Source organism: Gigantopelta aegis, chromosome 3, assembly GCF_016097555.1.
Source record: "Gigantopelta aegis isolate Gae_Host chromosome 3, Gae_host_genome, whole genome shotgun sequence".
In the NCBI taxonomy this organism is placed as follows: Eukaryota; Metazoa; Mollusca; class Gastropoda; order Neomphalida; family Peltospiridae; genus Gigantopelta; species Gigantopelta aegis.
The window spans coordinates 38,641,822-38,664,640 of record NC_054701.1 but is presented as its reverse complement, the minus strand read 5'-3'; the positions used below and the strand labels follow the sequence as shown (position 1 = coordinate 38,664,640).

General features: G+C 33.6%; 1 protein-coding gene across 1 annotated transcript in view; it reads right to left on the bottom strand.

Annotated features, from left to right (window-relative positions):
- Positions 1 to 2,321: 2,321 nt before the first annotated feature.
- Positions 2,322 to 22,819, bottom strand: part of LOC121368014 — a 33,244-nt gene continuing 12,746 nt past the window's right edge. Inside the window, exons 2-9 of the mRNA XM_041492523.1 lie at positions 16,255 to 16,463; positions 15,501 to 15,601; positions 13,926 to 14,071; positions 12,902 to 13,161; positions 11,402 to 11,740; positions 8,801 to 8,902; positions 7,676 to 7,811; positions 2,322 to 4,600 (exon numbers count right to left, since the gene is read on the bottom strand). Of these exons, the coding sequence (XP_041348457.1) occupies positions 4,465 to 4,600; positions 7,676 to 7,811; positions 8,801 to 8,902; positions 11,402 to 11,740; positions 12,902 to 13,161; positions 13,926 to 14,071; positions 15,501 to 15,601; positions 16,255 to 16,345 (1,311 nt within the window). The 5' untranslated portion in view covers positions 16,346 to 16,463 and the 3' untranslated portion in view covers positions 2,322 to 4,464. The remainder of the gene's footprint in view (positions 4,601 to 7,675; positions 7,812 to 8,800; positions 8,903 to 11,401; positions 11,741 to 12,901; positions 13,162 to 13,925; positions 14,072 to 15,500; positions 15,602 to 16,254; positions 16,464 to 22,819) is intronic.

Below are 22,819 nucleotides of genomic sequence, written 5' to 3'. Positions count from 1 at the left end.
TTTTTTTTATTCAAACATTTAAAAAGTATATAGATTTATGAAATAATTAGGAAATGTGCAATACAGGTACATGTACTGTAAGTATGATTAGGAATGTTGGAAAAACAAGATCTTATTGCCAATCTACCTATTAAAGGGACATACTCTAATTTTTAAACATTAAGGCATATATTTTACTATTAGAGCCGTTTTTTGATAACTAAAATCATACTTTACTTAGATTTTATTGTTTAGATTATCCATTTCTGTACATTCAAAGTGTTTTTGGTCATCCTGGTGTTTTTGAAATCATAAAATGCATTTCTCAAATTTTTAAAAACGCACGTGTGTTATGGATTCGAGTTTTAGTCTATTTTTAGAGGGTATTTCACCATTTCAAAGTCAGAGGCTCATGTTTCACTTAATTGTAACTTTATCCAAATGTGTTACAGGTTTGTAGATTAACTAAACTCAGTGTGCCTTTTTATGGGCTGAAACTAGGATTTGTCCCTTTAAGTGATTACAGGTACTACATGTATATTTAACACTTTCAAATGTATACCAGCAGTTGACCCCCTCTGTCAACTACACTTATGACACCTTATTAAATATTCATTTCCTATTTTGTTAATAATGTACCAATACAAATAAGACTTTTAAGAATTGTGTAACAAATATGCAACATTAAATATCTAAACAAAATCAAGTTACTGATATGTAATATTTAAAAAATATACAAGTCATATGAAAAAATATGTATAGACTAGTCAAAATTACTATCACAGACAATTTTTAATAAAGAATAATGTACAACATACTAATACAATGTGAATGCAATACATGTAAAAACAAGTTCAAAATGTTGAGTATATGTTTAAAATGTCATGCATGTAAACAAGAGAATATCACTGTGGAGATACCCACAACAATTAAGTTTAAGTGATATTTTTCATCACTCACAATGTCTTTTGGGAGGTCATGTCCTCTGATCAACTGACAGGTCGTGTCACACAGTACGACCGCGCATGTATTGTCATGCAAAAAGTGTGAACATGGTTCTTTCGATTCATATTTTTATAATCGGACAAAATACTTGCTGTCAATGCTTATAATTAATGTTTGCCACATAATTTAACAAAATATATATTTTAATAATTTTGTTTAGCCTTGAATATGTTAATAATATTATTTGTGTAAATACAAACTTTCATTGATAAATTTCTAAAATCAAATCAAATGACCACCACATGATGTAATTTTGCTAAATGATGTATTTAGTAATCAACATCATTTCACTGCTCTGTGGTTTGTGCACTTGTGCAACTTGTGAGTTTTCAATCATACATCATGAGCGAAAGCAACATTATGTATGATTGAAAATACTTTTAATATAAATGGTCTCTCACGGGAACTTGTTTAGTATTATCTATATACTCAATTTCCCTTTTCGACTTCATCAGCAAGTTTTTTTTTTTTTTAAATATATAAACAAGGAATATGTATATTACTGGCATTAAACTAATTTGACTACACACCAAATACAGAATTATGGTTCTTATTTTAAAGGGACTATCGTGAGTTTTCATCCCCAACAAAATAAACACACATCCTGCTTTTTCCTGATTTTTTAAAAGCACTATTTTACTTATATTGATATATTTTAAACATAAAGCATTATATGGATAAATACATTTGGAATGACCTTTGGCCAAATTATTTTAAATTCCATTTGGCTGTTTGAAAGAGTAATAAATTTATATGTACAAAATTATTTTTAAATCAATATTGAGATACATGTGTATTACAAAAAATACATTGTTAATAGAGATATTATTCTAAGCAAGACAATGTAACTAAATTGAAATTTTGATAATGCAAAAATATTTTATTTGCCGAAAACCTTTTAAAATGTCTACCAATTCAGGACAGTCCCTTTAAATGCTAATTTGAGGCAAAAAACCCCAATTTATTGTGCCTTATGATTTGTGAAACAAACATTTAATTAGACAATCGTCTTGGAATAATTTTCTTTAAAATGGAGTCTCAAAACAGGTATAGACTGACTGCAGGACACTAACACACAAAATAATACATTTATAGCAAACAATAAATAATAACTGTACTACATGTATGAATAAATAATCTACAATAGTTATGATGAAAATCAAATATTATTATTTTAATCATGGACAACAAAAAACACTGAAATACTGTATCAAAAAGGTAAACAAAAATTAATATCTGTATTTCATCCAGTAAGTACAAATGTACCTGTGTATAGTATGAGCTGAATCATGTTCATCAACTCTACAATACACATAAAACAAAGGGGGGGGGGGGGGGGGGGCCATCTATGCACAAAAGCAAAACAGAGGGGAAATGCTAAACCTTTAAAATTAAAAAAAAAAAAAATATTTATATGAAATCAAAATGTGTAATGCAGAAAATCACCTTTAAAGCTAAGAAGAAAAAAGTAACAGAAAATAGACCTTTGTACTATTAACCGTAATAAAACAAACATTACAGGAAAACAAATTTATTATATGGACTATATAATTTTAGTGTACTGCACATTATAACCACTTATAAAGTGTATATTCTATATTCATCAGTTAATAAACACCAACACTTATAAATAATTAGAAAAATAGCATTTGCACCAAACTGAATATATTAGGTATTAGCTGTATAAGAATAAACTTGTTCATTAAAAGACGACACAATTTCAATCTTTTTAAGCAAATCTGTTAACAATGAGCCAATAAGCACATCTGTTAACAATGAGCCAATAAGCACATCTGTTAACAATGAGCCAATAAGCACATCAGATCTGCTATTACAAAAATATTACCCAAGAAGTGCCATATGAACTATTTAATGTCCACTAAGAAACTAAAAAAACCTGTTTAACAGAACTTGCTGAAGTAGTGTATTTTGAGGACTGTATATCACCCCCATATTTTAATTTAGCACATATTTACCTGATGTTTCATCAAATCATTACAAGTTTTACAGGTACCATTCATTTATTTACGGCATCCCTTTTATATATACCATTATGATAATGCTTATAACTTTAATTAATTTTAAAGAACTCAAAGTATTTTGCTACAAACAAATTAACACATGCCTTTTGATAGCCTACATGTGCATTTTTATCTAGCAAACAGCATTTTCATATGTATCATTACCATAATGATTAAAACTTTCATTAACTTTAAAGAACTTAAAGCATTTTGTTACAAAAAAACATAAGACATGCTTTTTGATAGGCTAAATTTTGAAATACATACAGCTAACATCAATTTTACACAAATACATGTAGGCCTACCATTAGGATAACATTTGAAACTTTCATTTTAATCTCAAAGAGCTCAGAGTACATGTATATTGTTACAAATAAATTGCTAAATAAATTTTAATCTAGCTAACAGCAGTTCCATCTCCTAGTAGAAGACAAGAATTAGCTTTATAAGGAGGTAGACAAAAGCGACACAATATACAATTTATTAAAAATAGTCAATTTTTTCTTCTTCAGAAAAACAACAAAATTACTCTTCAAACTGTCATGATCAGTAAAAGTGCAAATCTCAAAATATTTGAGGTTAGAGGGAAAGATACGGAGGTATTGCACCCATAAACTTGATTGTCTCATATGATTTTGATTTATATCCCTAAATATATAATTGTTTAGATTTAATATAATTTATTTCCAAACAAAATACAGGTAAATTACTTTATCTTACAGATAATCTGTAAAGTAATCATACACAAAATTCCTTGAATTTTAATTTTTATTATTGTTTAAATATAGCAATTGCTATCTAATTCATATGCTTATTATACCATATTTAAATTCTGAATCTGTTCTATCTTTATTATCTTTTAACCATCCAACGACTATTCAATAAAGCTTAAAAGCGCAGTTTGTTAAAACAAGGTGTATGGTGTTTTGCACCTGCCAGAGATTGAATTGATGGATGAGGGTGCTGGGGCTGGCCACACTAGCACTTCACAAAAACCAAGTTTGAATACTGAAAATGTGGCCTGTAGTAAAAAAACACCTAAAAAACTTCAGAAATGTGCACAATCAGAAGCATAAAAATAAACAACAAACTATAGTGTTCAAGATGATATCTAAGCCATTGGAGGTCATCTTGGATTGTGCCCTGAAATCAAAACAATTGTTAAAAACCATTCACATAATATTTACCTGATGTTTCATCAAATCATTGCACTGTAACCAGCAATTTTTTTTTTTTTAAATCTATCAATGACCAAATAGTCAATACCAATGTCGACCAACACAAAATATAATACCCAACAGTCAGTACCATAACAAGTACAATATTTGTCAATCTTCAAACAGTATAGTCGTGTAACCAACACAAAATATAATACCCAACAGTCAGTACCATAACAAGTACAATACTTGTCAATCTTCAAACAGTATAGTCGTGTAACCAGCACAAAATGTAGTCATGGCTACTTTGGTCTGAGAGCAGACATTTCACTAGAAAGAACCTCTGTGATATGAATGCACCGCTTGGCATCTTCAGTGTTCATTCGATTCAGGGCAAGTTCTGCAGCCTCTCTGACGTTTTTGATGGGATCGTTTCTCCTGAAGAAAAAAAGAAAGACTGAATTATAATATACATGAGAAATCTATGTGTAGCTGGAGCAAGATTAATTTTTTCTTTTTTATTATACCACGATTTTACAATACCATCATTGATTAAACCATGATTAAACAACTTCCAGGGGTACCTTTAAATACTAATTAAACAATATTCTGGTGTAATATGAAACACTCATTAAAACACCACCCTGGGCTGATATTAAACATTAATTAAAACAATGTCCTGAGGTGATATTAAATACTAATAAAACAATGTCCTGAGGTGATATTAAACACTAATAAAACAATGTCCTGAGGTGATATTAAACACTAATAAAACAATGTCCTGAGGTGATATTAAACACCAACAATGTTCTGAGGTGATATTAAACACTAATAAAACAATGTCCTGAGGTGATATTAAACACTAATAAAACAATGTCCTGTGGTGATATTAAACACTAATAAAACAATGTTCTGAGGTGATATTAAACACTAATAAAACAATGTTCTGAGGTGATATTAAACACTAATAAAACAATGTCCTGAGGTGATATTAAACACTAATAAAACAATGTCCTGTGGTGATATTAATAATAAAAATAAGAAGCATTCTGAGAGTACTGCTAAAGCAATAAACGTCCCCTACTGGGCCCAACCAATTTTCATATCTCCTAAGTTCAAGAACCATAACTCTGTGAAAAATGGGTAAATCGCCACGAAAGTCAAACTTGATCTGTAACAGTATATGATAAAGCTATACACAAAATTTCAACTCAACATCTCATCAATGTGAGAAAAAAACATCCGGAAAACTATATGTGGGATGGACAGACAGACAGACAGAAGGACAGAGATGAAACCTATAGTTCCCTCCAGTTGGACTAATAGGGGACTAATAATAAATAATTTTTTAATGATGTTAACTCAGTTAGCAAAAGCAAATCTGTCCTGAGGGTCTCCGGTACAAACAATATAGAATTACAATAAATACATGTATGAACAAATAGAAAATACATACATAGCATAAATCAGACCTCGTTACAACGACCACATTCGTCCCTGGGTCACTTTGTCGTTATATCGAAATTGTCATTATATCGAAATTGCCATTATAAAAATTTGTTTTATTTAATGACACCACTAGAGCACATTGATTTTTTAATCATCGGCTATTGGGTGTCAATAGTAGCAAAGGATATTCCACAGACAGGATAGCACATACCACATCATTTAACATACCAGTCATGGTGCACTGGCTGGAATGAGAAATAGCCCAATGGGCCCAACGATGAGAATGGATCACAGACCATTATTAAATATTAAGTATATTATTATTAATCATGGCGCATTTACTGCATTTACTTCGTTTACAAAATGTCATAAAACTAATAGACTTGATTGTTTGAAGTTAATCCTTTAATTGAATGAGACTAAGGACTTATTTTCAAAAGCAATACATGTCTACAGAGTTAGCCGACATCGGTAACTCGGACATCATGTGACACTGTCGGCTGGCGATGACAAATGGCTGTGTATACTGCCAACGTGCTACGGCATCTGTGATTATATAATGTTGTTGTAAAGAGGTGTTTGCAGACATCGGATGCATGTTTGTTCCCAATTTGCTCTGTCGTGTTGAAAGGTGTGAATTCTAGTATAATAAACGGAATAACATTCATGTACGTTTGTTTCCGACAATTTGTGGTCAGATGGTGTAAATGTTGTAGTAACGACGGTCATTGCAATGAGGTCTGACTGTATACAAATGATATTAAAAACTAATTACTGTGAAATCAATTTTATTTGTGGTGGTCTAAATTTGCTTGTAATTCAATGAATTTAAGAACATAACGAAAATATAATACATGTATCCTGAAAATTTATGACATAATTTGTTTTTAATCAAAAAATTTAAATACCCAATGAAATATAATTAAATTTCTGTTACATTAATTACAATTTAATGTCTTCCCATTGGTCCAGCCGTAGCAATATAAGTTTGTTCATTTCCTGATGAACGTAAAAATAATGTTGTCAGGGAATGTCATATCTGATGATGTCACTTTACATGGTACTTTGTCTTAGTGGGTGTTAAAGAAAAAAAAAACCCCACTATTCAAAATAAAATTTTACTTTTAGTGTTATTGCTATTAAGTATGTAGTATGTTTCAAATTTAATTATAAGTAATGTCTGTTATATCTTTTATGTTCATCTGGGTATAAATTAAAAAAATCATCTGCAAGCTTTTGTGAGAACAGCTTCGCCAATTCACACAGTTTGTTGATGATTTTTTTTGTTCATAAACATAAAAGAAATAACAGACAATCTTTAAGTGTATTTTAGAACAATAAAAAAAATTCTAGCCCACAAAAATAACAGATTTCACACTAATCCTGAGGTGATATTAAACACTAACAAACTAACAATTAAATATTGATTAATTAATTAACTATAGTTATAATAATTAAATATTGATTAAAACACTAATTAACTAATTAACAATTAAATGTTGATGAAAACAAATTACTAGGTTAATATAAAATATTAATTAAACCATGTGCTGGTGGTATCAGGAAACATGGATTAATCAAGGTGCTGAGTAGTCATTGATCATTGATTAAACAATTAAACACTGATTAAATAAACGTCCTAGGTTACATTAACCACTGATTAAATAATGTGCTTGAGTGTTATTAAACACTGATTAAACAATGACCTTCAGACTACTGGATTAATTTTTGACAAAAAACACATTGAGGGGATACAAATTTATAACTTTTACTCACATATTTTTACTTAAGCTGCCATACTCTCAAGTAATTTCTCCTATTTCCTGTTCGTCTATTATTATTTTGTGTGCAAAACAGTGGGAAATATGAATTTGGGAATGCACTGTGTACAGTGTACAGATTGTCAAATGGTGTGATGTTGGGTGAGATATCTTGCCTGCAGTAGTCAAAAGGTTAAATACTGATTAAGCAATGTGTTGAACTGTTGCTAAACATCCCTTATTACAAGTAATTTGAATGTGAGATTGAGTCTTTAAGAAAGAACAATAACCTAATATTCCTTACCATCTGTCGACGACGTGACTGACAGCACGGGTTGCTTTCAGAGATCCCAGTGACAGGAGGGCGCTCTCTCGAACCAGGCGATCCTCGTCTTCCAGTAAACTTACCAGTTTGTCTACCGTGTCCCGCCTGTCTTTACCTGAAAACAGTCATTTGTCATTGTCTATTTCCAAGTCAAACAATACACAAACTTACTGTAGAGTTCTATACCAAACTGTGGAAATAAGGAAGGAAGGAAGGAAATGGTTTATTTAACAACGCACTCAACACATTTTTTATTTACAGTTATATAGCATCGGACATATGGTTAAGGATCACACAGATATTGAGGGAGGAAACCCGCTGTCGCCACTTCATGGGCTACTCTTTTCGATTAGCAGCAAGGGATCTTTTATATGCACCATCCCAGACAGAATAGTACATACCACGGCCTTTGATGTACCAATCGTGGTGCACTGGCTGGAGTGAAAAATAGCCCAATGGGCCCAAAATTGTGGAAATAAATGCACTACCTTCACCAGAACTAATCACACATTGGAGGTGGGAGGCACTATAATTATTAATTTATACTTAGTGTGTGCTGTAATTTTTTCTCTATGCAATATTTGGTTAAAATAAAAATATATTTTGTGGGTCGTGGGTATACAAAAGAAATTGCCTCCCTAACACCCATAGGATCAATCCTGGAACTGTCTATTTAACAATAAGACTGTGTGCTCTTTTTATGACTGACAATGTTTACAACAGAAATGAATCATGTTATATTAAAAGTCAAAACAAATTTTCAACACTACCCCATCATGAAAAGCAAATTTCATTATATGTATTATGAAGGATAACATATTTTTTTCAAGCTGTACAGATGGATCATAAAATTTTCCTAACAGTAGGCAACAGCTAAACAGCCAATACAAACTAAAATTATTTACAAACAGCTCTTTTAGTATCAAGTAATAAATAATAAATTAGCTAAACCAGAAAGTGACAAATGGATGGATAGATTGACATATATATAATTTTGTACAGTGATATTAAAAAAAAACCCCTGAGAATAGGTTAGTTTAATGCTACCTCCTCCCACCACCCCATCAGAGAAGTAAAATGACTGTACAAAACTGATGCTTATACCTGCTTTGGAGAGAGCAATAGCTGCTACTGCTCGGATATTTGGGTCATCGTCTTTCAACATCTCCGTCAATCCAGAAACAATAGCTGGAAACGTGAACTTTCCTGTAAATATAGACAAAGATGGATGTTTTAATAAGACTAAATTAAAACATACACAACAACATGTATCATTTCATTTAAAGAATTTAACGTTATATTTTTGATGTTCATGCAATGATGAACACCCAAACCATTTTACACACTGTATGAATGGCGTAGCAATCAAAACCCAGTCAAACTCTATTCCACAATGGTTTACAACTGTATCCATACACAATTAGCGGAATTCCCTTAGAAAGTTACATTCGTTTTTTTCCATCAAATCTCCGATTCATTATAATGATTTACATGAGGTTTTATAAATTTTAATTTTCTGAATCAAATGTGCATAAAAAGTTATAAAATTTAAAATAACTGAACATCAACTGATAAAGCAAACAGTTTTTTCAAAAATATCAAATGATAATTAATTAAGAATTGAACATCTAAATACTTAAATGGAAGATTTCTTGTAAAGCGGTTAGAGTATGAATTTTGAACTAATTAACATAAGGGAGAGGGTCAACTTATTTAGAAGATTTATCAATTACTATATTTGGGGAGGGGGAAGGGGAAAAAAGAAAGGAATAAAACAAAAAGAACATTTAAAAGACGATATTTGCCAATTAGTTTTTTTTTTAAATCATAGTGATATTTGTAGTTTTACATGTATCTTGAATCATGAATGCGAAACGATAAACATGAAACATTTTTTTTTTAATCACATCAGTGAAAAAACCCCACAAATTGTATATATTTTACATACTAGAATAAATAATATAAAAAAGGAATAAAAGTTATGAATTTTACTTCCCATATATGTATAAAAAGGACGAGTATTCAGTACTGTGTCCTGAAAATTAATAAAAGATGGCACCGTTGAAGCATTTGAGTGTGAGTGCGAATAATTTTTACATACTCATATACCACTAGAGTTTCGAGCATGTCCGTCCTGGGGCCTGTCTCTGGATAGCCAGGGGCTTGTCCCCGGACAGAGAAGCATTTGACAACCTGAGCTAGCACATGTTTAGACTAAGAGAGTAATAACGTCATCACTGATTGGATGAAATTTGACCTCTACTGGCTCTAGAGATAACAGTACATGTAGCTGTTCTGCTTACTCCCACTTGTTAACAAAAAAGGTGGAAACCTTTTGTTAATTTTAAAATCCTTTATAATTACTGGATACACTACATTGAACAGTCAACAATAAATACATTTATAGATTATTTCAGTATATTTTATGCTATTTTAAGCAGTTTGTATAGCACAAATGCCTCTTGCTTCGGACTAAAAAAACCCGACAGAGCTCCGTACATAGGTGTTGACAGGTGTTGATTGTAACCAGTTGCAAATTCTGGGTCCTTTGTTTTAATTGGAGTGTAATATCTTGATGGCTCTCTAAACCAAGAATGGTGCTATCATTAACGTCTGTTTAATCTCTTGACCGGCTCAGCGACTTTAACAAATGTCTAGCTTAGTGGCAGTCGATTGACACTACTGTAGGTCCGACTTCAGTGACTGGCGATATACTTAGGCAGACTTTAAAATCACAAACATCTGAAACACCAGCCATATTGACCACTATTTATTTATTATTTTAAATCATGCACGAGATACCGATGACTAGGCTGGCCGGTCCACTTGACGGATAGGAATTTGTTCCAATAATAGAAATGGACAGGTGCTTCGGACCGACAAGAATGACAAAAGTGGGACCGGCAAAAGTATGTTTAAAAAAAAAAAATTCGTTCTCAGAGATCGAGAATCGGTCCCAGACCAGGAAAGAAGGGCTTTTCCCTACCCCTGGGCCACACTGCCCAAAATTCATCCCAAAGAGATCAAAATAATGGTAGAAAACTAAACAAACATATTTTGGCAATTTATTCTCTTCTTATTTAATCTTGGTTGTACATGGTATTTTGAAATGTGAATAAAAGATTCTCTTTTGCTATTTACTAAGAGTAATTTATGTAGAATCAGCAGTTTTTTTTTTTTTTAACTCTTCTTCTAGACAGACACCACAACTCCATTTTTGACATCAAATATCTATCATTTATAAAATGTGACTAGGAGCCCGACTGTCAGCGTATGAGCTACTATTTGGCAAACTAAGTCAAAATGACTCAAATACTTCCATTTATTTTCTATGAACCATTTAAAATTATGCACCATATCACCTCATGAAAACTGTGCACTTTTTATAATTTGGACCTAATCCTATGGAACATTAAAAAAATTAAAAAATCAACAGCACCACAAATGCTCCCACCCGCTACTGACCCTGGTCGGGCTGTTGGTGCTCTCTTGCACTTGCCTGTGCAGGCGATCCTCCCTCCCACCCACCTCAAACCCTTTCCTGTCCTGGACAGAGGAGCCGGCATGGGTCAACACCTGCGCCCATGACAGGCATGTGCTACAATAGCTTGCTCTGAATGTGCACGTTAAGCCCTACGACCTGACCTGACCAGAGTCATAGCTCCTCTTATAGGGTGAGGTCTAAAAATCCCCCTTTAAACATACCGAGACTCTGAATGGTCGTGATCCGCAGCGTACTGTCCATGTCGATGACTTCTCGCAGTGAGAGGTACGCAATCGCGTACTCCTCCAGGTGGTGGTAGAAACAGTGAGGGTCTGCCAGGCGGTTGTTAGATATCACCTTGTCGTAGCCAGCGCGCGTCACTACCTTGTTCAAGTTGAAGATGTCTTTGTACATCAGGTTCACAAACAGTTTCTTCTTGTCCTCGGAATACGCTTTCACAAGCTTCTTGCCGTAATCCTTCAGGAATGCATCCCTGAAATCGGTGAATGAGACCTCGGATTTGCCTTTGAAGTGTCGATCCCAGAAGTCGTAGCTGAGACCTGTGATAAACACCCAAGTACACTTTTTACTTAATGGTTACTGGGTATACAACAATTGTTTATCTTCTCTTTTTTTTTGTTTACTACTGTATTTAACTAAGAATCACAAACTGTATAAAATCATGAAGAGAAGTAAAGTGATTTTACACTAAATCTGTGTCTGCTATATATTTATAAATTCAAAAAATAAAACAACAGAGGGCAAAACAATATTCTTATAATTACATTATCCAAAGAATCCAGTAAATTGTATAACAGCTATATAATTATTATATGAGAAACATATGGTTATTTAAGTCTAAGAAATGTCCACTGTTGCAAGCTAAAGTTTAATTTCTCAGTCAGGATAATATATACAACCCTGCAGGTAATTATTATACCAACTGTGAAATATTAAAACATATGAATAGATAAAATCATTGACCACACTATATGTACCTTTTCATATCACATATGGGTACAATGCATTTGGAGCTACTACCAGGCACCATGTTTTAAGACATCATGGCAACAATTACAAATTGTCCGTGTGTGTGACGTCATTAAACATTTGAGCCTAGCACACGTTTTATAAGCATGAGCCCTGAACAACCAAAAATCACAATAAATTTGCCAAAATTAATTATTTAAGTAAAAAACCCATTAAGTAATGTGTAATATATATATATACAGAACTTCACATATGTTGTTTTCGCTGTAGGAAGCGAAAACAACGTATGTGAAGTTCTGTATTTATTACATACCATCTTTTATGTTTTACAAAAACGGTTTTTAATTTAACATCATAACAACACTTTTTAAATCTGTGATCAAAACTCCTTTCATGGATTTACTTAACGTTAAGAATCGTACTCTGCAGTAGCCTTGTGTAATATTTCAAATACGATGTGACATCATTTGTAAATCATATATGATGTCAGTAAATAAAAGGCACTAACTGCAGTAAAAAGAAAAAGGGAATTCCCCATTCAAAACTTCCGGTCCATACCAAATAAATTTATCACACAGTTTCAAAATGTCTTTATCACTATATAAAGTAAGATTGAATAGGTATGTAATAAAATGGTAAAACCTGTATTAACCAAAATTATTTCATACTTCCAAATACCCAAGTGTCGGTGATTGTAAGACTAATAAATATAGAGAGCAAAACAAAATTACCTTTCGCACTCAGATCTTTGGTCAACTCATTTACCGATTCGTCTGCACAGCAGTCATCGGACTCGAGATTCAGACAGTGAGTGAAGTTCATCTGGAAGTTCATGCCATGAGTGTGGAATGCTCCAGGAATAAACTCCTGGTCTGAAGCTTCCCGCCTCTCCATTTCTTGTTTTATACAATTAATAAGTGCAGGCATGTTTTCTTCAAAGTGGCCTTCTTTAAACACAAACGTCCAGTTGATTTTTGCCAACATCAGTTGTCTGATATGAAAAATAAAATGAAAGAGGACATGTGTACAGTGAAACGTATGAAAATCGAATACCAGTTATTTATTTGATTTGTAACATTAAAAACAAATTCATCTCTGAAAATGAAAATCCCATTCTACTCTGAACCAATAAATTGTCCTCAGTACGTATATTCAGCGTCTGTATTCAAAGAGTGTTTGAGCATGAGCAAGCCAAGTGGAGAATATCAATTAAGAGTTGAAGTTTACTGTCTCATTACAAGGAAAAGTCCCAGTTAGCCACCAACATACATGAAATTTAGGTAAGTATTAGCTAAACAAATTTAAAGGGACATTCCTGAATTTGCTGCAATTTGTAAGATGTTATCGATTAACAGAGACTTTTTAACGATTGTAATTACATATCAAATATATTTTTCTGCATACAATATTAGTGGCTGTATATTAAACGTGTTTCTGATCGTTCTAATATTTGTACTAGGTTAAATTCATTTTATTTCCTAAATTTTTGTTTTCATACGAAATTATTTGAAGACAAAATCTAGTTTTGGATTAATAGAAATATTAAGTCGACCAGAAACACACTGAATATACAGACACTGATATTCTAAACAGAAAAAATATATTTAATGTGTAAGTTTAATCGTAGAAATATTTTATTAGTCGAAAACATCTTACAATACAGCAAACTCAGGAATGTCCCTTTAAGATCTATTTTGGTGGACACACCAGTATTCTTCTACATTCAAAGACACATACTGAACATTACAAACTTACGTTCCTCCACCCAGTTTTTTGCTCAAGTCACGGAATGAACTCAGACCAATGGGAAAGATGCCCGAATTTGAGATGTAGGCCAGAGCCAGTTCATCGTTGAGTTGTTTGTCTTCAGCTGAACTGTCACTCAAAACCGCAACAAATATCTGGAAACAAAATAATACAAACACATTATTTATTTACGTTTTCATTTCCATTTTATTATGACAGAAATGGGAGAGGTGGAACCATCCAATGGATCTATACAGACCTCGCCATAAAAACAACTGAAGTGATTAATTGCTCCCGTAACTTACATTATGGGGAGCCATTTAAGATATTACCATATTGATACCACATAAAGGAAGAAAGGAAATGTTTTATTTAACGACACACTCAACACATTTTATTTACAGTTATATAGCGTCAGACATATGGTTACGCATCACACAGATATTGAGAGAGGAAACCTGCAGTCGCCACTTCATGGGCTAATCTTTTTGATTATCAGCAAGGGATCTTTTATATGCACCATCCCACAGACAGGGTAGTACATGCCATGGTCTTTGATATACCAGTCGTGGTGCACTGGCTGGAAAGAAAAATAGCTATATAAATTCACATGCTAAGGGGAGTTAAAAATGACTCTCTTTGAAATACTTATCTGGGGAGTGATGGAGAGCAAGTGTGATAGCTCCCCTTAAACAGTGAGGTCAGGGTCTACTAAGGAGGATTGATCCAAGGATGCACACCTCAGACAAAGAAAGAAAGAAATGTTTTATTTAATGATGCACTCAACAAATTTTGTTTATGGTTATATGGCATCAGACATATGGTTATGAACCACACAGATATTGAAAAAGGAAACCCGCAGTCGCCACTTCATGGGCTACTCTTTTCCCACCCATAACCACAGTGCTACCTGTATATCCCACCCATGACCACAGTGCTACCTGTATATCCCACCCATGACCACAGTGCTACCTGTATATCCCGCCCATGACCACAGTGCTACCTGTATATCCCGCCCATGACCACAGTGCTACCTGTATATCCAACCCATGACCACAGTGCTACCTGCATCTCCCACCCATGACCACAGTGCTACCTGTATATCCCGCCCATGACCACGGTGCTACCTGTATATCCCGCCCATGACCACGGTGCTACCTGTATATCCCGCCCACGACCACAGTGCTACCTGCATATCCCGCCCACGACCACAGTGCTACCTGCATATCCCGCCCACGACTACAGTGCTACCTGTATATCCTGCCCATGACCACAGTGCTACCTGTATATCCCGCCCATGACCAGTGCTACCTGTATATCCCACCCATGTATTGTCCTGGGAAGTGGCAGTCTTCCTAATGGCAAAATACCTGACAGTAAAAGTTTTTGTTTAATGACACCACAAAAGTACATTGATTAATTAATTAATCATCGTCTATTGGATGTCAAACATTTGCTAATTCTGACATGTAGTCATCAGAGGAATATAATCTGACAAGAGACCCATGGGAGCAATCATGATATTGTCAAAATATCCCTTCAACTCTACCATGTGTAGAGATATGATTTACTATGAAAACAAACCTTGCATCCAAGGATAGCCTGACTCTTCTGCTGCCCAACAACTGCAGGATCAGTGGACGGACTTGAATACCAGACAGAAAGTTTCGATGATCTGATGGTGTCTGTAAATGAAAATAACATAACCATTTGGAATATATTAACTATGTTAAGATGGTGATACTATCAAACATTTTGCCAATTAATTGCATGGGCATGTAACAGACCTGTATACAATTTAAATATTATACCTAACCAGACCCAGTAACATAGAGGTTAACTGAGGCCATTATAAAATAGATCCTAGATTTTTACCCCCCATCCCAAGAACACAGGCCCACACCCCCCCTTTTTTTCTTCTTTTTTTGTCCTTTAACATACTGTATATGATGTTCTGAAAATATAAACTAATTTGTTTTAATTTAATCCTAGAATTTTTAATTTTTTTTAATAAAAATCACTAGCCATGGGATCAGTGATTTTAAAAATGTACTAGCCATGATTAAAAAGCCATGTCACCAAAAGAGGAAGATAGAATTAAAAACTCTTAGATTTCGGGAGAGGATATTCATATTTACTAAATAAACTTAAATACAGCATTTGACAACTTCTGTTTTTTCACTAGCTGTCGGGCATGGCAATAGTAGTTATTTACTAGCCCAACACTGAATATCACTAGCCATGGGAGTGGGGCTACCATAATCTAGAAGCCCTGGTCCCCATTAAAAAAAAAGATTGAATGTAAATAACTTGAAAAAAAGAAAGAAAGAAATCGTACCTGCTAGACGTCTTACAAAATGAATATCTGCTGGGGCGTAGGCGATCACCACATCATCAACAGGTTGCAGAGACCCCGAAGCGGCCATCATGTAACAGGCGTGCTATCAACAGACCGCGACTTCGTTAGACTCCGCTGTCGGGACGGGGGTCTGGGGGAAACAGGAGTGTTCTGGCCACTGTCCACTCCTACACTTGTTGGCTCAATTACTGAAAAAAACATTCAAGTGGGTCTTTTTTACAAGACTACTTATGTTTGGAATTTATTGGTACTGGAGGTAAGGGCACCATAAGCACATAAACAATTTGATTAAAATTAGCTTTACTGGTCTACCAGTAGATCTAACTGCATTGCGTGGACACCCATGTCCAGGTGACATTTCGTCTGTAAATAATAATTTAAATATCGATCAATCATACTTTTATAACGTTATTTGGGAGCATACAAATTCTAAAAATATCGAGCTAGACTATTTATGCGTACTGGCCGGATTATGCGACTGCTCAACTACAATATATATAACTCCAGGTGTTCAATTTATTTTTTAAAGAACTAAATCAATCTTCAATTTTACATTACAAATTATTTATTTTATAAAATAAAACATGTTTAATGCAAGATCGGTCTGGTGAGATAAAAGTTTGTTTTTCGTTTAACAACACCACTAGAGCACATTATCAAACATGTGGTAATTCTGACATGTAGTCATCAGAGGAAACCCGGTACATTTTTTCTAATGCAGCAAGGGATCTTTTACATATGCACTTTCCCACAGACAGGAAAGCACATTCCATGGCCTATAACCAGTGTGTGTGTGTGTGTGTGTGTATGTGTGTGTGTGTGTATGTATCCCAGATAGCACAACTACATTGGCCCAATGTCGCCACGGTTGGCACTATTGCTGTTGCTGGCCTAACGTTGCCATGACGTTGGCAAATGGTTGGTTCAGGCCGATCTTGCCCCACCTTGTGACAGCATGAGGAAAACTCTGACCGTCACCTTCAGCAGCTGTCGTTTGTGTTTGAACAGAAAATATTTCCAGCATTAATTTTGGGAATTTAACCAGTCAAGTAAGTATTTGGAACATGATATAAAATCTTAATGAATATGAGTATTTTCTGCTTCAGACAATGTATGGATTTATATGTGAAATTACCAAGGTTTTGTGTAAATTGTAAAAAATAAATTACTGCATTGAAGCATTTGCGCAAAATTTACTTCTGCTTCAAGGCGCTGGCACAATGTTGCACCGACGTTAGAAAAAACTCAAGTTAGAAAAGCAAATGCCAGTCATTATATTTGGTATGTTAAATAATAAAACTAGAAAACAATTATCAACATTAAATATTTATAGTATGGAAATTCAAAACCAAAGATTAGGCCAATTAGAAATATTTTACAAAGGAAATTTTAAATAGAAAAAATTATATTAAAGCAAGATTGTAATTATAATAAATTTAATTAATAATTCTGTATTTAAATAATAGCAAAAGAAATCTCAGCTTGTTTGGAAACAAACAGAAAAAAACCCCACAAGCAAAATAAAGCAAAACATTTTTTTTTTTTAAATCATGTTATTAAGATCTCGGTATCTTATTCCAGGGTACATTTTGTTTTAAAAATCTTCATTAGTGGTATTTCTTGTCTACTGAAAATTGATTAGCAATTACTGTTTTTTTTAAATTGTGTAGTGATCTCCGATACTTGTATAGCAAATCACGATGCGATACTGAACAAAATGTTACCTGCATTCTCTCTCTGTTTTCCTTTCTTATTTTATTTTTCAAAAAGCTAAACATCTCTTTATGAATGCTATGATTATGTTATATATTTGTTTAATTTAATATATTTGATGATGTTAAAAGCATTATACTGGAAGGCAGCGATTCAGGGCTCTCCAAGCCTGACATTGTCATTGATCTGGGGATAATAAATTTATAATTAAAAACTATATGATATTTATATTAAAACTATTGGCACCTACAAAGTGATACTGAAAATTTCAGGCAATTTTATTAGTAAGGTGTGTGGACATAATATAATATATTATTTGTTCACAAAAAAAAAAAATCTTTTAAAAACATTTATTCTAAATCATGTCTGTAATGTGTGATTTTATATATAATATATAACTTCCACTTGCAACATATTTTACGATATTTAATGCTGCTGTATTTAGGTATTACATATAGGTTGCCTATTTGAATTCTTTGGACGCATAACAGCAAAGGATGATGATCATCATTACATCTGATGTAATTGAGAGAATAATGGAGTGCATATTCACCAAGCCTTTTACCTGTCAGTACAACTGGGTTGGCAGGAGAACAAAAAATGACATCAGGAAATTAATTCTCAGAAAGGTGATAAAACGTATTATTACCCCTAATATTATGGTTCAAAATATCTTGGTATGTCCAACTAGGAGAGTTACATCACACTTGATGTCACAAATGATCACTGTCTGCATTCTTATACAATGATTTCTCAATTTAAACATAATTATTAGGCTAATAAATAGGATATTAGACTTGAAATAATTTTTATTTTTTACTCACTATATTATAAGGCAAATGAAAATCATTTCATTTGCCACTACATGGGCTACTCTTTCCAACTAGCAGCAAGGGATCTTTTATTTGCACTTCCCACAGGCAGGATAGCACAAACCATGGTCTTTGTTGAACAGTTATGTATCACTTGTCGGTGCAAGTGGTTTACACCTACCGATTGAGCCTTGCGGAGCACTCACTCAGGGTTTGGAGTCGGTATCTGGATTAAAAATCCCATGCCTCAACTGGGATCCGAACCCAGTACCTACCAGCCTGTAGACCGATGACCTAACCATGACGCCACTGAGGCCAGTCGCAACATAAAAGAGGCAGGAGTGGAACTGCATCTTAGAAATTGGTTAAGATATGCATCGGACCAAAGTAGGGGCCGCAAAAGGAAGTGAGTTTTTGCCATCATATTTGACTATTTTCAGTTTATAATTTTATTATGGCTATTCCTTTTAAAAGACATGGGGTGGGGAGGAGAGGGCCTGAACATTTTTGGACCCCCTACCTACACATTTTCGGTACTTTTTAATAATGGTGAACATAGCAGAATCTGTATAGACATCCCTTCCCACATTTAGAAAAATCTTCAAGCTTACCATTTTAAAAAGAAATAGCCCTTATATCTTTTTAAACATATTTAATGTGTAACACTGAATAAGATAAAACAAATCAAGAACTAAGACATGACAAGTAATGTCCATCAACATGGAACAAAATAAGAGAAAGCTTAAAGTTGTATATCACATCTGTATGTGGCAAGACATGTAATAGCTAGGTTATTTAGGTTTAGAATTATGAATAAGTAGTTTCATTGGGCAGCATGTAGCCCAGTGGTAGGCCCACTTGGCAATTTCTCGTTCCAGCCAGTGCATCACGACTGGTATATCAAAGGCCATGGTATGTGCTCTTCTGCCTGTCAGATAGTGCATATAAAAGATCCCTTGCTACTAATGGATAAATAGTGGGTTTCCTCTCTTAGGCTATATGTCAAAATGACCAAATGTTTGACATTCAATAGCCGATGATTAATAAATCAATGTGCTCTAGTGGTGTCGTTAAACAAAACAAACTTTAAGTACTTTCATTTTAACTTGAGGGAAATGTTATATGTTATTTTTTTATAACAGTAATAGTCTGAACAAGGTGACATTTGCATATACTGAATACACACGAACAAACCTTTTATTCAGTGGTATATACTTTAAATTAATTTTAAATAATTTCGTTATCTTCTGCATTTGTCATTGCAGCATTTGAGGAGGAGAGGCAACGTGCGAGGCCAGCGGCCATGGAGACATACATGTAGTCGGAATCCAAAAAAGATGATGAACAAGATTGATATGCAGTTCAATAATAAATGTTACAACTGTGCTTTTGTTATTCTTAATTACATTGGCTCAATGTTGGCACAACATTGGGACAACTATATAACGTGGTATGAAAATGTTGGCACAATGTTGGTACACCGTTGGTGCAACATGGAATGACCAACATTGAGCTAACGTTGGCCCAGTGGACAAAATTACCATGTGCCAATGTCGACAGTCTACGTTGGGCCAACGGTATGGTATATGTTGGGCCAACATTGGGCCAACCATGGAGTGCTATTTGGGATATATATATATATATATATATATATATATTATATATATAGAAATTACTGGTGTTTAACAAAATGATAGTTAATTTAACACTGTATGGCTGAACGTTGATTTATTTCTATGGCAACGGGATTAAATAATAATCGTAACCATTTTGCATTAAGGTTATATATGCAGTCCTCGGTTGTTATGGTCATGGTTCATATAGCCGAGCTCCAATTTAATTAGATTGCCGCTTAAGCAAACGTATTGGCCTTTTTCAACATTAAAAAAGGGGGGTAGAAGTGCAGTAATAAACTCTGGATTGTGCACTAGAATAAATAGCTTTTATGGCCATTCTATCACAGGTTTTTTCCATCTTGAAACAAAAGTTCTACATTAAAATGTTATATCATGGCAGTGAAATTAGTTTCCGGCATATTTTGTAATTCACCCGAATCATTTTGTATAACCTCGGCATAATTCTGAACGTTTTTAAATTTTCTTCATGTCACTGGCATGATTCTGCAGTAAGGTTTTGACTGGTCTAATGGAAGGTCAACTGGACATGAGCTGTTAGATCCACATGTAATTGTGGAGCTAATTTTAATTAGATTGGCATATAAACTGCTTGTTTGATATACATGACTTTCTCATATGAGAGGTAGGATCTAGCTCAGTAGGTAGAATCCTCGCCTAAGCTGCTTGCATCATAGGATCGAATCACCCCAGAGAACCCATTTTCTCATTGGGTTTTTTCCCATCCTAACCAGTGCACCATGACTGGTATATCAAAGACTGTGGTATGTGATGTCCTGTCTGTAACAAAGGGCATATAAAAGATACCTTGCTACTAACAGAAAACTATACCGTAGCAAAGATTATATCAGAATTACCAAATGTTTGACATACAAAAGATACCTTGCTACTAACAGAAAACTATACCGTAGCAAAGATTATATCAGAATTACCAAATGTTTGACATACAAAAGCTGATGATTGATAAATTAATGTGCTCTGGTGATGTCATTAAACAAAACAAACTTTAAAAAAAAAAAAATTCTTTCATGAACTATTTTTGATCTTACATATGCAGGAGTGAGATAAAATGCCGTCTATGCTGGAGTTTAACTGTTTCCTGCCGTATTGTATCTAGCAGAATCATTCTCAAGACAAGTATATTTAGTTTAACTTGGAATGTGTTGAAGGAATCTCATAAAAAGCATTATAAATACAAACAAAGCAACATCTTAACCTTTTACATGCAATATTCACTGAGATATTAACAATAAGACTGCACAACTTTTGCCATTACTTTCATATTCTAAACTGACTATATCCTTTTATTTATTTAAATCCAACAATGCATGGAAATACCTGCCCATGTAACCAGTATCTTCATTTTGTTTCATATACATAATAAAAATATTTAATCATTCATCTTGAACGAGGAAATAAAAAAATCCAAAACAATTCAGACAATTAATCAGTTATATCACGTTGCATTTTGAGACCTACAAATGGTTGACTTCTTCCTATTTCATGAATTTTAAAAACCAATCTAAATAATTAAAACTTATGAAACGGTCCGAATCATGATGTCCTATAAATTCATTTAATAATTAGATTTTAATAATGAATGTGTGTATGTAACATGTACATGTATGTTTCCTAGATATATAGTCCACATTCAGTGACTATCTCAGTAATGAGCAGATGCATGTAATCTACTAATAACGAAATACGATGACAGCGTCAGGAAGTGCTGTCTGTATGTAGTTTCCATTAAAAGGTATTTTTATATTCACTAGTATATGCACATATGGTTAACAAATATATTACAGAAAATCAATAATGGAAAGACATAAGATATATACTTCAAAGTACATGTACATAAATCCGTGACATGTACATGTGGGTTGCTGTGGCAATACATATAAACACTCCTTTGGAAGAAAAAATTATTTGCAGTATTCTGCTGACAAATAAACAACATGATATAGCTATAATTGTTCATTAAAAGGAACAATATGATACCATTAGTATACTAATAAAAGTATTATTTTCGATTATATAGGTTGGTGAAATGATACGCTGTTTGAGAAATGGCACTTCAGCACAGTAATCATCACCAGCCATGAATTAGTGTCAAACAATGGTAACTGTGATCGAATAAATGAGAGAAGAAACCCGCTATTAATTGCTATAGAAGCTAGTCCTGTTAGGAACTAAGTCTCTGTTACATACACTTCACAGATATATATATATATATATATATATATATATATATACACACACACATGTACCACCACTGACATAAAGAAAGAAAAAAAGAAAGAAAGAAAGAAATGTTTTATTTAAAGACACACTCAACATATTTTATTTAAGGTTATATGGTGTCGGACATATGGTTAACGGCCGTAC